General features: G+C 37.9%; 1 protein-coding gene across 5 annotated transcripts in view; it reads right to left on the bottom strand.

Moving 5' to 3' along the window:
- Positions 1-17,521, bottom strand: part of RABGAP1L (RAB GTPase activating protein 1 like) — a 180,420-nt gene that overhangs the window by 38,826 nt on the left and 124,073 nt on the right. For all 5 annotated transcript variants that reach the window (XM_088154011.1, XM_088154009.1, XM_088154010.1 and 2 more), the window contains one exon: positions 13,838-13,966. In XM_088154011.1, coding sequence (XP_088010137.1) covers positions 13,838-13,966 — 129 coding nt within the window. The remainder of the gene's footprint in view (positions 1-13,837; positions 13,967-17,521) is intronic.

Raw genomic sequence — 17,521 nt, 5'->3', positions numbered from 1 at the left:
CTAGCAACAGGACAAAGAATTAGCTCAGTTCAGCTTAGCCCTATGTGACTTGCTCACAGCAGTCACCTGAAGGGACTAGGAAGGGAGTGTCACTGAAGGAACAAAAAAAGGAAAAGGAGAAAGAAAAAGAAAGAAAAGCTCACTGCAGCCAATAAGAGCAGTTCCTGGATGCTGCTTTTCCTTTGGGAGTTTTCCTGATCTCTGTGGGACACAAGTAGTTGAAACACCTGTGCGTATGTTCAGACGGTAACAGTCTTTCCTTCAGGTTTTCTTCAACCATTAAAAGTAACCTTCTAACAGAAAAGTAAATCCAAAAGAAGCAAAGAGATAGAGGAACGGTTCAGTTCACAATGAAGATCTCCTGTGTTCCCACAAAGCGTTCTTTAAATGCAATATTGAATCACGCTAAAGATTCCTTTTAGTGGAGGAGTCAGATTTCTCAAGGCAAGTTGCTTTACGCTTATTCCACAGATTCTCACAGAAGACATGAATAGCATTCTGCCACAGTTGGGATTTTTCTGTATCCTGCCGAATATTTTCAAAAGAATCCTTAGTTTGGTAGGTTTGATATGTTTTCAAGGTACGTTTGTTTTTTTCTTTGAACTATTCTAACATAAAAAAAAGAAACAGATGTCTTTTTAAATGGAGGTGCAAGATTACAGAACCAAGCTTTCTTCATTAGTCAAAAAGCAACATCCCAGCTCAAAGGGGTAAAATCTTATCTAAATGATACTCATTCACAAGAAATAAACTTTTTTTTCAAAAAATGAAAAGGAATCCAAACTCACTTTTGTATGCATCATCCCATCCTTTTGAAATTTTAACTGAAAAAAGTGTTGGTCATTTCAGAGAACTGATAGATTGATCAACACACCGATAAAGAAAAGCATTTTAAAAAATGCTGAAATTAAGTTTCCATCTGTAATGTTTCTAAAATATTGAAAACAATAAAAAATACAATATATTAAAAAGAAAAAGACCCATTTCTATTACCATTTCCTGCAATATTCTCTCCTGCCTAGCCCTGTGATAAAAAGTCAAATTATATATAATGACAGAAGTGATAATGACAAAATGTATGCTTCCTAGTCCAGACTGTTAGCAATCTGTCACATGCTTGTCATTTGCAAAATGGGGGAAAAAAAAAAAGAACTCTGCTCTGCTCTCATTTTTCTCAGAAAGTGCTCCCAAAGTTACATGTGTCTTTCAGGAACACATTATTTGCAGTCATGTAGCAAAGCTGGGACACACTTCTAGCATTCAGAATATTCTTTGTGTTTTAATAAGGGAGAAGTAAAAGCACCATATTATTGCTGGGAAACAGCACAGAATTTTAATAGGTTTAAACAGGCAAAGCATGAAGGACAAATCCTTGAGATTAAAATATCTCATATTTAATCCAAAAAGCCCTTTTAGTAATGCAGTTTGGTGATGCTGAGGCTAATGTTGGCTTACTTGTTTTTCTTCCCAATGAAGGCAGCTCTGATCCATATTGTAAACAAGTAATTCTTCATCTCCAGTCGGTAAAATTCCTGCCTGACATTCTAAAGCCTCCACTTTATTCTTCTGATTATGTCACTAGGGATTTCACAAAGCATTTTTCAAAATAAGATTTTCTGGCTTCATCTTCCTGGTTGAAAATCTTTACTAGAAATAAAATGACTCTTCCTGCCTTTGTGGTTCTCTCTATCACTCTGACTCAGCAAGGACATGTGATAATGTGTGCAGAAGGTGAGTGAACAAAGACACCTGTTGTAGGAGAAAGCAGGGAATGGAACTTCCCATGATTCCTTGCTGCCTACTAAGGTTTCCAAGAAGGATCTACTTACAACTGAGAAATACCTAGGCTTCAGTGGTGTTTACTCTCTCTTAAATCCTGTGATAAAGACCAAACGATGAAACCAGGAAATGCTGTATTTTCCCAAAACTAAAAAACCCATTAAAAGGCATCCAGTTATTTTATGAATCAATCAAATGTAGGTAAAAAGATACAATCACTTTAGCATACCCCACCTCAGCCAACTACATTTAAAGTAGACAATTTGTGGACTTACAAGTGATACCATTCATTTCTGGATAATAACCCTAACCTTAAAATACCTATGACTGCATAAGAGAGGAGTCCCAGAAATTATCCCCATTCCATAGGAAATGTTTAGCAAAACTGGGCAGCTACAATAAGTAGCTTGTTAATAATTTGTGACTTTTCTGTGGAACAGCATACCTATATTTCTGATCCAGTATGCAGACATGCTTTAAAATAGTTCAAGCACTCTTCTGCAGAATAATTGATTAAGAAATTAATAATATACTAATCGCCATCTTCTCTCCATTTTTTAAAATAATGCTATGGTATTGCATCAACATTCCACAATGATCTTGCAGTAGAAACCATGGTGCAAGGTTTCTCAACCTCCTTGTTTCAATGATTTTCATCTAGGAGCTCAAGTTCCCAACTTTGACAATACATTTGTACTAGTTTAAATAAATAGTGTTCAAAAATACTATTATTTTTAATTTTAATTTAATTATTTTTAAACTTATTTTGCATGCCACATATCCACAGATATAGAACGTATGTGTCCATTTTGCCTCATCCTTGACTACTTCATCAAGTAGTCACCCAGATCTCATCACCCAGATCTACTCCATCTCTCATTTAGCACAGGGTAGAGATATACAGCTAGATTTCATCAATACGTTGATGATACCTCACCCTGATCTGATGGATGACCACTCCCAGTAGCTTCAGATGTTAAACAGGATAGGGAAGAGGATCAAGCCCTACAACACACAAAAACATATCCTCTATCATCTCAACAGATTCTGTCCATCTGGCTTCCAACTCAGAGTCAATATGAGTTATTTTTTCCATGGAGTGATTGGACAGGTGATCACAATTTATACCAATTTGTTCTTCTGGCCCATCCTTCCCTTAGGGTCCAGGACACTCTCAATAATACAGTTGGCAAAGATTCTGCAGGTACAATAAGAGTGGAAGTAATTTGGCTTAACTTATCATGACAAAATAGGTTTGCACTTGCACTTGCACCCCTGTCCTGTCATATTTGCTTCTTGTTTCCCATCAGCATCACTCCAGGCATCTTCACCCACTTCATTTCTCAGAGTTCCTCAAAAAACCAAGAAGCTGATTGGAAATGGCAGGCAGGGAGAGAGGCTCCAGAAGCTACTGTAACAAGATGTTCAACAGAACTGCCTTCCAGACTGCTGGGTAAATCCCCAAGTGCCATCTGGAAACCTTCTGGATCTATCAGATGTCTGAAGAAGCCATCTTATTCAGACCCTCCTCCGAATCAGCAACTTCAATTAATGGTATTGTCTATCCATGACAAGGGACTGATGGAAATGTCCCTCAAAACCAGATCATATCTCATCTCCTTCAAGGTAAAAGCCAGATCTAATGTATGGCCAGCTACATGAGTCAGGCTTCTAGGGCCATCTCTGACCCCAGAGAGAGAACTTAATATTGCCCAATACTAAGAGGGCTGCCACAGTCTGTTTGGCCCAGTTTATTGCCCTATGGACTTGAAACATATTTTATCAGCACAAGCTTGAATCAAAGTGGAGCCTTGCGACAATTAATTCATACTTTTCAGTTTAGGTTACTGCAGTGTATTATATGCAGGACTGACTCTGAAAGCCATACAGAAACGTCTGTTACTCCAAAACAAGCCAATATAATCATATTATAGAAATACTTCAGGACTTCCCCTGGCTGCCAGCCTATTCTTTCACTCAGTTCAAAGAGCCCTAAATCTATCCTCCTTCCAATGAAGCAATGCAAGCAAGTGGCTGCTTGAGACAGTGTAGATAGTAAAGACATACAAGTAGTACTTGTTTAACTACCACAATTGGGACCAGCAACTCCATCATTAAGCGACGTGTTCATTAAGCGAGACATCACATGACAGCAATTTGCAATTTTCTGCTGGCTTCTCCATTGGCTCTGCTTGTCAGAAGCCAGTTATGAAGTGCACAAATGGCAATCATGTGACTGCAGGACACTGTGACAGTTGTAAATGTGCGGTGGTTGCAAAGTGCCCATATCTCAATCACATGACCGTGGGATGCTGCGACAGTCGTAAGTGTGAGGACCAGTCTTAAAGTTACTTTTTCAGTGTCATTGTAACTTTAGACAGTCGCTAAACAGAGTAGTTGTTAAGTGAGGACTACCTGTAAATAGAAACTGATGAAATTCCTTTCCTAAAGAAACTTATCTGGAACTTGTGTTCCACGTTGTATTCTAGCATGCATACTGAAAACTATTTTAATGCTTTTAAGTCTTCACATGATTTAATTTCACTGCTGATAATACTTTGGTTTTATTGCTGCATTATTTTTATCCTTTGTTATTAGTTTTATTAGGTGTTGGTTTAGCATTATTTATTATTTTGCATTTTATATTTTCATATAACAAAGTAGAAGTTTTGATATTAATTAGCAGCACTCAAAGCTTTCGGTGGAAGGGCCCATCAGCTCCCAGAATACTGGGAAGTCAAGTCCGCACATCTGAAGGATGCCCACACTGGAAAGACTAGTAAATAATCTAACCAAGACTTTATTGTAATAGTTCTAAATAATGACCTACATTGCAGGAAGAGAGCTGTGTTAGTGTATTGTAGCCAAAAATCAGGGGTCCAATAGCACCTATTCAGACTAGCACATTTTATTAAAAGGCACAAGCTTTCATGAGCTTCAGCTCACTTCACATGAAGTTTCACTTTCACAAGTCAAAAGATTTCATGATGAATTCTGGCATTTTGCACAATGTGCAAAAAAATGAATAATTATGAAGAAAGTGGATTATATCAAGGAAGGCAAGAAGGAACTCTCCAATGCTACATTCTACAACTTCTATCCTCAGATCTCACAGTAACATCTCAGAAATAACAATCTGATGAAAGAATGTCCTAAGGACATACAAGACTGTATCTACTTGGAGATACCGGAGGAGCCATGACCAAAAATCTTCTACCTACTTCCCAAAATACAGAAACCAGGCACACCAGGAAACCTGGGCCATCTCATTTTCTCAAGTACTGGAACCATCACAGCTGGAATATCAGATTTCATAGACTCTGTACTCAGACCTTAGACCACCAATACACCCAACAACATAAGAGACACCACAGATTTCCCAAAAAGGCTGAAATCCATTGGCAATCTCCCTAACAACTCTATTTTAGCAATCATTTATGTTGAAACACTCTAACCAACATCCCACACATGGATTTCAAGCTATGAAAAACATCATTGCTGATATCTTGCCAGCAGGCCTTCACTTTGTATTCACCCCAAATGACAACACCCTTGGTAATAACTTATACCTAGAAATCAGTGGCACAGCTTAAGGGCACACACATAGCTCCACAATATTCCAACATTTTCATAGCTGACTCAGAATACTTTCTCAATTCTTACCCCCTAAAACTCTCCTTTGTTTGAGATTCACTGAGTACATTTTCATAATCTTGGACCCACTGAATCTCTCTTCAAATTCCATTATGATCTCAACAACTTACACCCCACCATCAAACTCAGCCCACCTCAACCCATCTAACAGAACAAGTCCATTTCCTCAATGTCACAGTAAAACTACACAATGGACACATAACCAGATTACACAGTAATGAGTTACAGCTCACAAAAGCATACATCTTTTAATTAAACGTGTTAGTTTGAAAAGGTGCTACCAGATGCCTCCTAATTGGTAAATAATTGCCCAGTGGTTGTCTTGAAAATTCTCTTTTCAACATTCAGTATTTCTGCATTTTTGAGAAATTTTCCTTTTTAAAAGTTCAGTTGTCATAGATATTTTTTTACTTATGTATGTTGAGTACAATACCACCATTCAAAACTGTTTCAACAAAATTTACAACCTGTATCAGATCCTCCAAGCCACAATGGTGACTTTGTCTGTTTGCTTCTTTAATAAACTTTTATGGCCACCCACCCACTAAAAGAACTCTGCCATGGTTGGTTCCATAATCAAGTATTTGTATTATGATCTGAGTTTGTAACTGATGAGAGAGTAACTGAACTCACTCATTATTGCACAGAGTTTAAGGAAGTCATTGCTTTAGCTCAGCTGGAATTTCTCGGAAGACCAGAAAAATTGCTCAGTCACTTCCTTAAAATTCTCATGATGAAATGTTAGAATAACAACTGACAATACTTAATATTTAATATGTAAGTAATTAAAATTCTGATTGCATTCAAGACAAGACACTCAAAGACAAAACATTTCATAATGAATTCATTCATTTTGTAATTCAGTGCAAAAACAAATCAGTACAGTGATATGAATAATGCCTAAAGAGAAAACACTTGGATGAAGCCAACAGTTTAAGATAAAAAAATAAAACCAGACAGAAGAAAAGTTGCAGAACTGTTTTGAGGTTGAAAAGTTTTTTCTTGTACATTATGAACACATTATTTAAGCAGAAATGCTGAAGAACCTGGTCTATGTATATAGGAAGACCTGACTATAAATTTTGCACTGTGAGCAATCTTCTAAATATTTGATTTAGGAATACATTAAATAGCTTTGAAATATTTTGTATTTTTCACTTAAATGACAATTTTTCAAGAGCCGAAATGTTAACCCTAATAGAGCAGTTGGATTGATTGATGATGATTATGTGCCAACAAGTTGTTTTCAACTCTTAGTGACAACAGAGATTTTCTCCATGATGATCTGTCCCTAACCTGGTCTTTCAGGTCTTCCAATGGTACACTCATCACCAATTATAAACTTTCTGCTGGTTGTCCTCTTCTTCTCTTTCCTTCCATCTTTCCCAGCACTAGAGCCTTCTCCAGGAAACTAGATCTTCACATAATGTGTCCGAAGTAGGATACTTTGAGCCTGGTCATTTGTGCCTTGAGTGAGAACTCTGGGTTGATTTGTTCAACGATCCACTGGTTTGTTTTCTTGGCTATCCATGGTATTCTCAGGAGTCTTCTCCACACCAAAGTTCAAAAGCGTCACTATTCTTCCTATCCTGGTTCTTCAAAGTCCAACTTTTGCTTCCATAGAGTGTCATAGGGAATACCATGGCTTGCTCAATCTTTGTAGGTACAGACACATCACAGTATTTTAATATCTTTTTTAAGACCTTCATGGCTGCTCTACCATGCACTAGTCTGTGGCATATTTCTGACTGCTTGTTCCTTAACTGTTGATGGTTGATCCTAAAAACCAGAAGCTATCCACCACTTGGATATCTTCATTGTTAGTTCTAAGGCTGGTTGTTCTACCAGTTGTCATTAGTTTGGTCTTTATATTTAATTTTAGTCCCATTTTTTCACTTTGCTCATAGACTTTTATTACTAGAGCTTGCAGATCCTTTGCATTTTCAGTTATCAGTGTAGTGTCCTCAGCATAGCACACGTTATTGAAGTTTCTTCCTCCAATTTTAAAATCATGCTCTTCTTCTTCCAATCCAGCTTTCCTTAATATATATTCAGCATAGAGGTTGAATAAAATAAAGGGAGACCATACAGCTTTGTCACACTCCTTTGCCAACCTGGTGCCAGTCTGTTTTACCATGTTATGTCTGTACTGTGGCTTCCTGACCTGTATATACATTTCTCATGAGGACAATGAGATGTTCTGGGATTCCCATTTTTCTGAACATATTCCATAGCTTTACATGATCAACATAATCAAAGGCCTTTCTATAATCAATAAAGGACATAGTGACTCTTTTTGGTATTTTTTTACTTTCTCAATTATCCAGCATGCATCAGCAATAATGTTTCATGATCCTCGGCCTTTTCTAAAGGCAGCTTGAACATCAGGCATCTCTTCATGGCGAACAGTCAAGAACTAGGGGGATCCTAATCCAAGACACCTACAAAGCACCCCCCAGCTAAAACAGAGCTGGGAAATTTAACTGAAGGTGCTCTTTTTGTTAGGTCTTGAGTTGATAACAACAGGAGAGTAAAACTTTATAAGATTATTAGAAAATAATATATCCTGTTAATCTGTCAAGAACTTGAAACCTTAAGCATTTCTCTGATCACAAGCATCCATTACAAACTGATGAAATGTGTTTCATGATGTAATGATGCAACCCCCATCCTTTTGTGCTTATTTATGGATGCCAGCTGCAAGTATGTAACCCATGACATCAAGGGACATGTTTTGTCACTCATCCTGTTTGCCATCCCACCACAGGAACCTATACCTCTGCTAAAGACCCATTTTATTAGACTGCATGTATGATATTTTATTTAATGTTTGATTTTATATTTGTGTTAATATAAAAGTACCTCCAAAGATTCTGGTATTGAAATTACAATAAACCCTCGATTTAACAGGCCTTACTTAGGATTTTGGATTTAATAAAACAAAAGTGCTGAACAAGGATAGGTAATGCTAGGGCACTGGTGGAAGCAGAGGAGGAAGCAGGGAGGGAAGGCATTGAGAAGACTGGGAGCAAGCAGTTTGGTGTAATATGCTGTGCTAGAACATTGTAGTGAGCAGAGGGAAGATGCTGGGAAGATCAGGAAGCAGGCAGGCCAGTGGGGTAACTGATGCTGGGAGCTGGTGATGGGGTTGGGGGGGAGTACACTAGCTTTGTCATACTCATTTTTGTTATTTTAGATTAACTCTTTAACAGACAGCCTTCTTTCATTACAGGTAGTCTTCATTTAGTGACTGCAATTGGGACCGGCAACTCAGTCATTAAGTGAAGCGGTCACTAAGTGAAAATCATGTGATCACAACTGTGCTTACGATTTTACTTCAGCTTTCCTTTTGCTTGTAGCAGAAGGATATGACCCCAAACAGCCGGATGAGCTCAAACAGTGGGGAAGGTTTCCAGAACTTGACTCATGAGGAAGCCGGGTGAAAGGGCAAATCTTACAGTCCCTTTTTCCTACTCCCCTACCCTTTGGAATGCTCACCCTGATGCTGGGATAATTAGCAAGAAGAGAATTAATGTTTACATTTACATTCATTGGAGAGGAAGGGATTACAAGAGAGTAAGCAGGCACACAATGGGGAATACACATTGAAAGGAATGCGCTAGCGCTGGCTGTGTGTCTAGCATGCTGGAGCCACTTAGGATGTAAACAAAAGCTGAAGGTGTGAAAGTGATTAAAGTCTTGTCAGGTACAAGCAGCTGCTAGCTGGCTAATTAAGGTCACACAACTGAGCTTGTTAACTTGCAGTTAGCACTTTTTAGGGATGCGCTGTGCTGCAGAGAAAAGCAGCTCAGGAACAGATTGCTTGTTTAGGCAATCTCTCTGCCCTGCATGGAGGAGGGGAGGAAAAAAAAAACGGGCCAGGCAAAGGACAATGAATATTAATTGATTGTAATGGAAAACACATGACTGAGAAAGAGATGCTGTGAAGGTCATAATTGTGGGCATTAGACTACTGCAATGCGCTCTACATGGGGCTACCCTTGAAGAGTATCCGGAAGCTTCAGCTGGTCCAGAACGCAGCCGCGTGAGCTATTTTTGGGGTCCAAAGAAGGACCCATATAACACCATTGCTCCATGAGCTACATTGGGTACCGGTTTGCTTCCAGCTCCAATTCAAGGTGTTGGTTATCACCTTTAAAGCCCTACATGGCATGGGGCCAGGTTACCTGAGGGACCACCTCTCCCCTATGACTTCAACCTGTCCCACCCAATCACACAGAGAAGGTACGCTCAGGACCCCCTCAGCAAAAGAACTCCGACTAGCAGGGTCCAGAAGGCGGGCCTTCTCTGCTGTAGCCCCTGCCCTTTGGAACATCTTGCCCGCGGAGGTGAGACAGGCCCACTCACTCCCGGCCTTTTGGAGGGACTTGAAGACCTGGCTCTGCCATCTGGCCTGGGGTGGGGAAGGAGGTCATCAAATATGGGGTTGGCTAGCCCCCTAGAGGCCTGGTATTGCTGCCTTGAACCATCGGCCTCCTGGATTTTTTTCCTTTTATTTTTGTAAATGTGTGCTGTTATAAATTTTAATTGTATATCTATTTATTGTTTTAATATGTTGTGAGCTGCCCAGAGTCCCCCACTGGGGGGAGATGGGTGGGGACAAGTTTAATAAATAAATAAATAAATAAACGAGGACTACCTGTGGTCTGTTAAACTGGGGATGTTCTGGTATAAGATCCAGTTGTCACCAAGTCAGAAACAAGCAGCCTAAAACCAGACTAATGCTTACCAAAACAAGGAACAAGTGGAAACTATCCCTCCTGCCAAAAAGAGAGTTGTTTCAAGCCTGTTGCACTGTGCAAGCAGGAGAAAAATTGCAAGACTTTAAATCTTGATTTTACTAGAAATAGGGCTTGCATTTGATACACAGTAGTTGGAATTCTTTCATGAAGGCTTCATTATCTTTCTTACAATAAACTTACTGATCACAAATATGTCTGCTTGTGTCTGCTTCCAGGTATTTTGTGTAGTTGCAAGAAGTGTGTCAACTGGAAATGTTTACATGATCCTTTGCAATCCACCAAAGAATCCTAGGTATGCAATTTATTGGTAAAAATTATTGTGTGGTGTGAAAAATAAAGTAGCAGCTAGTGGCCATATTTGCATATTATTATGAAAAATTCTAGCTATGAACGAACTACTTGGTTCCTTTTTCAAACAAGCCAGAAATTGGAAGACAAGAACAAACCACGGGTTTTCATTAGGACTCTAGTCTGTTAGATAGCTAACCAAAAGAGATCCAGCCTAGCATTGTAAAGAAGTAATCGCAGAAGCTTCTGTTCATTATTGTTCTTTAGCTGTTCCTGTTGTCTGGCAGAGCTAAGAAGAAGTGATCAAAATTTATGCATCAGCATGTTGCTTGCTCAGAGTGTGTCAGAATTCTTCACTATTCTGATACACCATGATACAGAATTCAGCAAATAACTTCTAGAGTACTGAACTACAGATAGGTAATTCAAAAAACACAGAAACATTATGGATGTTTCCCTGAGTTTGTGTCAACATCATAATAAATGATCCTTGATTATCATAATTAATTTAATTAATAATTAAATAAAAATTAACTAAATAATAATTCTGGTGAAAGGGCCCCTACAATGTATACAGCACTAAAAATACTTTTCACACACACATCTCACACCACTGAGGCAAGAGCAGAAAGAATTGCTACTGTGGTCCATAAAACAAAAACAAACATATTTCTCATAAAGTATGACTGCATCATTTATGCAATCTGTATGTGAAGATACGTTATTTGAAGAAATAACAAATGACGTTACTGTGTTTTCTGCAATATACTTTAGAAGATCCTAAAATGTGCATTTTCTATAAACTGTAAAATGGCGCTCTTCAGACATTCTATTGCTCAGTGACAAACAAGCTATCAAAGCCACAAAAAACAGACCAGATCTAAATTTTCCTTTTCTGAACAGAACAAATTTTATTTATTCATTTTATTTTCACAGAATGAGACTCTTGTGATCCTTCTTTTTTTATCAGAAATTCCTGAAATTGTGGTTCTAGGGCTTGAGGGTAAAAAGACTAGCAGTTGCAACTGGGTAGAGAAGTTGGTAGCAATTCTCTCCTATTTCTGTATAAACAGATGAGTAACTAAGGATTTAAGCCAATAGCATTTTAAGAAACAAAGAGATGGCCTTTCATTGCCCATATTTTTCCTGACTTCAGAAGAGGCTGATTGTTATTTTGCCAAACTCCCAAGGAACTAGATCGATGTGCGTTAAGAACAGTAACAGTTTGCCATATTCATGCTTTCTCAAGTAAGACTTTTGGAGTATGCCAATTTTTCTGACTCCAAAACATTTCTCCACATTACCATTAAAAGATGCCCCCACAGTATCAAAGTTTCTCCTGAAAAGCTGCTAAATTTGTTACTACATAGCTATCTCTTGCTTAGGAACCATCAAAACAACATCTATGCATTTTCCTGGAGCACTTTCTTATGTATCTTGGTTTTTCTGCCATGCAAAGGATTTACATAGAGGTAAAGTTCTGAAGATACTGCTTTGCATTTGAAGATTTTTTCACTACCACTTTTCAAATATCAGTAACAACCCAACCTCCTGCAAGAGATGCTACATAAGAACATTTTTCAGACGAGCACAAATGCACTGCAGAAGCCCGGAACACCAGAAAAAGGAAACAGACCACCTATACAACAACATCTAACAAAATGGATACCCACGCAACTTTATCAAAAAGTGTCTGACCATTCAACCCACCACAGCACAACCAACACAAGTTATGAAAAGGTTAGCACTACCATACATCAAAAACATCTCAGAAACAACCAACAGACTATTACAACCATACAGCATCACTGTAGCACACAAACCAACTAAAGCCCTCCAAGCGTCTTAAGTAAACCAAAAGACTCAGTAGCCCAAGAAGAAAAAACAGGAGTCATATACAACATGCAGTGTAAGGACTGTAACAGCCACTATATAGGACAGAAGACTAGCAGAGCGCATTCATGAACACCAACTAGCAGTCAGAAGACACAATGAAAACTCCTTAATCTCACAATACATGGACAGACTCAACCACAGTTTCAACTGGGAAACTGTGAGCATTCTAAACCAAGCCAAATCCAAAAACACTAGGGAATTCCTGGAAGACTGACATTCTGACAAATCAGCCATCAATAGACACATAAAAATAAACCATCATTCAAAAGAGACAACAAAAAGCTAACAAACAAACAAACAAAAAAGACCAGAATGCATCCCCTCTAGCAGCCAACACCCAGAGAAGCAAGGATTAACACCACACAATATCCTCATCAAGGAACTACCAAGGAGAAAACCAACACCCCCATCAACACTAGCAGGACAAGCTACTGTATATGAACAGGGAGCAAACCCCACACTCACTAGCACTGATGATGTTACTTAGGTGGGTAATGAAATATCTGCAAGCAAACAACCAAGCTCAGAGAGCACCAAGAACTCCACTGTTCAATCCCGACCTACATATATTCTCTTCTAGATGGAGGAGAGTTTTGAGCATATGGTGATAGTAGTGAGGAAGGTGAAGGATGCTAAGAGTTCTTCTTTTTTTCCTTCTTCTTCTCACTTGACAATGAATCTGAAGATTTTGAGTAGAATGATTTTTTTTGGCTTATCCTTCCATAGTTTGAAAAGTAGTCTGGTTCTGTTATCTGGTCAGAGCTGATGCCATTGGTACTGACATACTAAAAAGCTACATGGGGCCACAGTCAATTTTGCCAAAATTTGGAATGGTACATACTGTAGTGTGTATTTCATAAACCTGGAATAGCTATTAGGAGCACTCTCCTCCAGAGGAGTGCTGAAGCCAAGACATATGACTATGGCATGCTGTTCGATAAACTTTTGGTTATATAGGTCATTCTCTAAAAGCAACCTTCATCATGGCATAGCAGACAAAGCTTCTGGCAGTTGTGGTACTTACAGAATAGCGTGCAAATAGCAACAGACTCAAGGCTCTACTGAGAAGAACCAAACAGACTGATTTTTCCAGAGGCCTTTCTTACCTCCAAGAAAACCCTTACAGAGAAGAAGAATTCTGCTGCTGGAGCTTGCACACTGGGTCTAGCACACACTGCGAAAACAGTCTGTTCAAGAACTAGAAAACTCTGATGTGGATCTCTGTGTGAGGACCAGAAAAAAGAACCAGGTTTTCTATAAATTAGTTTCTTAATCTAACGAGACTGGGTGGTAAATGATGTTCTGGTGATAATTTGGGGGGGGGGGTTAAGGTTGAAATGTTCGATTTTATTTAAAAACAAAAACTTGACCATGATTTCCTTTGTTCAGTTACTAATTTCTCAAGTTGACTGTCTTTAAATTAGCATTACTTTATTTTCAGAGATGATCACTCTTACCTTGACATTGCAGGCCTGTTCCATAAGCCTTCTAGCATTTTCTTCAGCTCTGTACCTTTTAGGCAGCTGTACCCTAAAGAACTTTAAAGCCCCTTCGAAATCAGCTTGCAGAAGATCCTCTTTGGAAGTCTGCAATGAAATTTATTGGAGAACAGGTGTGAGCAGAGCAGGAAATCAAGGCAGCTCTGCTCTATTTCATAAGATATAGCATTTATATAAGTATAAATCCAATCAGTGGGATGGAAAACTGGATAACCCTGTTTTCTAAAAATAAGAAAATTAGAGTCAGTGTAAGGTAATAATTTAACAGTTGGTATCTTTATTCTTCTCTACTTAAAGAAAAATTGCCACAACCTACTAAGATAGACATTTATAAAGAAAGCCAGTAATGTTAAAATCATGCTGATAGCTTTTGTTTCTCAGATCTCAGAAGAGCTGCGTACCATTGTGATATACAGTTCTGTAAAGCTTCAGAAATGACAGAGCAATGAAGCAATTGTCTCCACGGTTAACAGAGGTTTACCATGTGCAAAGGTACGCAATATAACAAAAACACCCATTTGTAAACACATAAACCCTAGTTACAGCCAACATACCAAAATTAATATACAAAACCACAGATGATGACCAACTTGGAATATGGGTGTGTTGCTCACTTTTTTATAGTAATGATTAAACAAAATAAATTTGCTCTCATGATAATTCCCCTGAGCAGAGTTAGTACTTCTAGAGTAAGAAAGCAGAAATTCATCAATATTCTCACTTCAGGATAGATGCAAAAAATGCACACTCATCCATATTTCCCATAGTATATACATACATTTTAATTATATAAATGTGTGTGTACACACATAATTTTCTCAACATGATTTTTATAAATCATATATTTCATATGCATTTGAGTAATATACATGTTCACATTTTAAACTGGTAAACTGCATCACAACATTTGGAAAGGGATATTTGTTTGCATACTTATTTAAATGTGAACTCACCAAATTGTTCTCACATTCTCATTTTCACTGTCGCAAAAACAAAGAGGGATAGGACATTTTTACTGGGTTTAACTGAGGTCAGCTGCTTAAAAGATGTAAAGAAGAGACAGGGCCTATGGCCCTCCACCTTCTCCTTGTTCCTGAGCCAATTTCCCAGTGATACATTACATTTGTTTGGTATATTGCAACTGGAATTCTCTTTTATACACATGTGAGAATTATAGTTCTTTATTTTATGTGTACATATGGTTTGTGTATATGCCCACACACATACATTTAGGTATATTTGTCTGTGTGTACAACTTACCAGACAGGAAGGCTATAAATGCAGTCAAATATTCAGGAGAGATTTTAGCACACAATGATAAATTTTGGCTTTCCTAATGAGAAGTAGAGGGAGAAAGCAACTCATATATTAAGGCTTTCAAACTGAATGTTGACAGGAATATGAAGGAAACCCTTCTCTGGTGGAATATCATCTTGATATTATGAGATATCAGTAGCTTCAGTGAACTTAAGAATGAAGCCAGCAGCACTGCAAGTTTCCAATAGAGATCCCCTGGCCAGTTAGTCAAAAAAGAGGGGAAGATGGGACTCTGCAGATATGAGGGAAGCCGATCCAACTAGAAAAAGGAACTCAAATCAATACCAGAAAAAGGCAGTGGCAAGCCTCTTCTGTATTGTTGCAAAAGAACTGTATGGATAAGGGTGCCAGAAAATGAGATCTCCAGGTCCAAAGGAACTCCTATAATTACTGGAGAAGAACATGGAAATTATCAAAGCCACAAGGAAGTATGGTCACTAATGGTACCAGCATTGGAAGAAGAGTTTTACAAACACAAACAACTAGAGCACAGAATGGGAGAAGCACGAACCAAGAAAAACTAGAAATAGTGAAAACAGGAAATATGCATACTAAAGTGGATGATTTAGGGATAAATAAACTTAGGGGGATTAACATAAATAAGGTGCCTTCAAATTGAGCTCAACTGGTGACTTACATGGTCACATCTACTGTATGTAGTTTTCTTGGCAGAGTAATGAAATGATTTGTGACTGCTTTCTTCTGGGATATTTTTTTAAATGTTCACTTTAAATCAGATGATTAAGGGCATGAAGCCATGCAAAGGAATGGAGTATTGATAATGTTCAAAAACAACCTTGCTAAATATGTATTTGGCTATATCCCAATAAATGACATGTCCAGTGGATATCCAATAACTTCATTGTTACATAACTGTATACAGATACTATAGATGTAATGGTGGAGACACTAAGGAAGGATGTGGCAAATTGTAAGAGATGATAAATCAAAGTCAAGAAAGTACATGGTGCTACTAATGAGTCATTGGAATGCTAAAGCTGGAAATGTGAGGAACCTGAAATTATAGGAAGATTTGAGTTGGGTAAGCATCACAATGCAGGAGATAGATCAACAAAGCTTTGTGAACTGAATTCTTTAATGCCACCACCTGTTTTCAAGCAACATAAATGCAGATTCTGCAAACAGACATCATCACTGGATGGACAACAGAAGCAAATTGATTACATAATGGGAAAGAGAAAACGGAGAACATTTAAGGACTGTGTGGGTGTGCACTCACACAAGTTCCATATCACCCTTTTTTAAAAACAAAATCCAAAGTAGTGCATTTCCCTAGTAAGGAAATGATTCAGTGCACTTAACTTATGCAAAAAGGAATCTGAGAAGCTGTAGGAATAGGAAAGAGACACTAAAAATTGAACTAGAAAAAAAATTCCCAAAGTATCAAAGAGGAACATCTCCAAGTAGCTGTTGGAACAAATTATCATGCTAGCCAACAAAAGACCAGGGGAAGATAAAAGTCTTGGGCAACAAGGATAAATAATAATTGAAGCCAGACTTCCAACATCAAGCAAGAGTAGACATGGAAAAATACATTAATTAAAAATGTCAACAAACTGAGGATAATAATGAAAGAAAAATGAAAGGCATGTTTAAGAAGATCAGAGGAAAATTTACACCTAAGGTAGGGCTACTCAAGTGTAATCATGGAAGAGATCTAATAGAAGCAAATGAGGTTAAAGAAGATGGAAAGACTATTCTAAAACCCTTTACAAACAAAATTATAGAATGACAGAAACATTTGCCGAGACAACATATATTCAGGAACCAATTCCATTAGAAAGTGAGTTATAATAACAATAGACCAGATGAAATACAACAGAGTACCTGAAATATTTGTTAAACTGTTTAAAGCTGCATGAAAAGGGGCACTAATGTGCTAACAACTCTATGCCAACATATATGAAACAAGATTGTGTGGCCTAGAATTTTCAAAGACTGGTGTACAGTTATATACCAATGAAAAGAGATACAAGAGAAAATATAAATTATCAAACATTTGCAATAATTCCTCAGGCAAACAAGGAAAATCTCTGTTTAAGATCTTACAAATGAAAACATAGTTATGCAGAGAGACAGAAACCAAAAATAATCAGTCAGATTTTAAGGCAGAGGGGCATGAGGTTCAATAGCTATAGATGGATAATGGAGAGCAAGGGAATTTATGAAAGAATTTTATCTTTGCTTTATTGATTACAGCAAGACCTCTGATTGTGAGATCATGATAGAATGTGGAATATATTAAAACTAAAGGGTATGCCAGTTATGACAGGATGGTTCCCTCGTTCCACCTGTGCCACACAC

The sequence above is a fragment of the Python bivittatus genome, unplaced genomic scaffold, assembly GCF_059951505.1.
Source record: "Python bivittatus isolate LINGU-HERP-01145 unplaced genomic scaffold, Pbiv_v1 ctg000700_np1212, whole genome shotgun sequence".
NCBI lineage: Eukaryota > Metazoa > Chordata > Lepidosauria > Squamata > Pythonidae > Python > Python bivittatus.
This window is presented reverse-complemented; position numbering and strand designations above follow the sequence as displayed.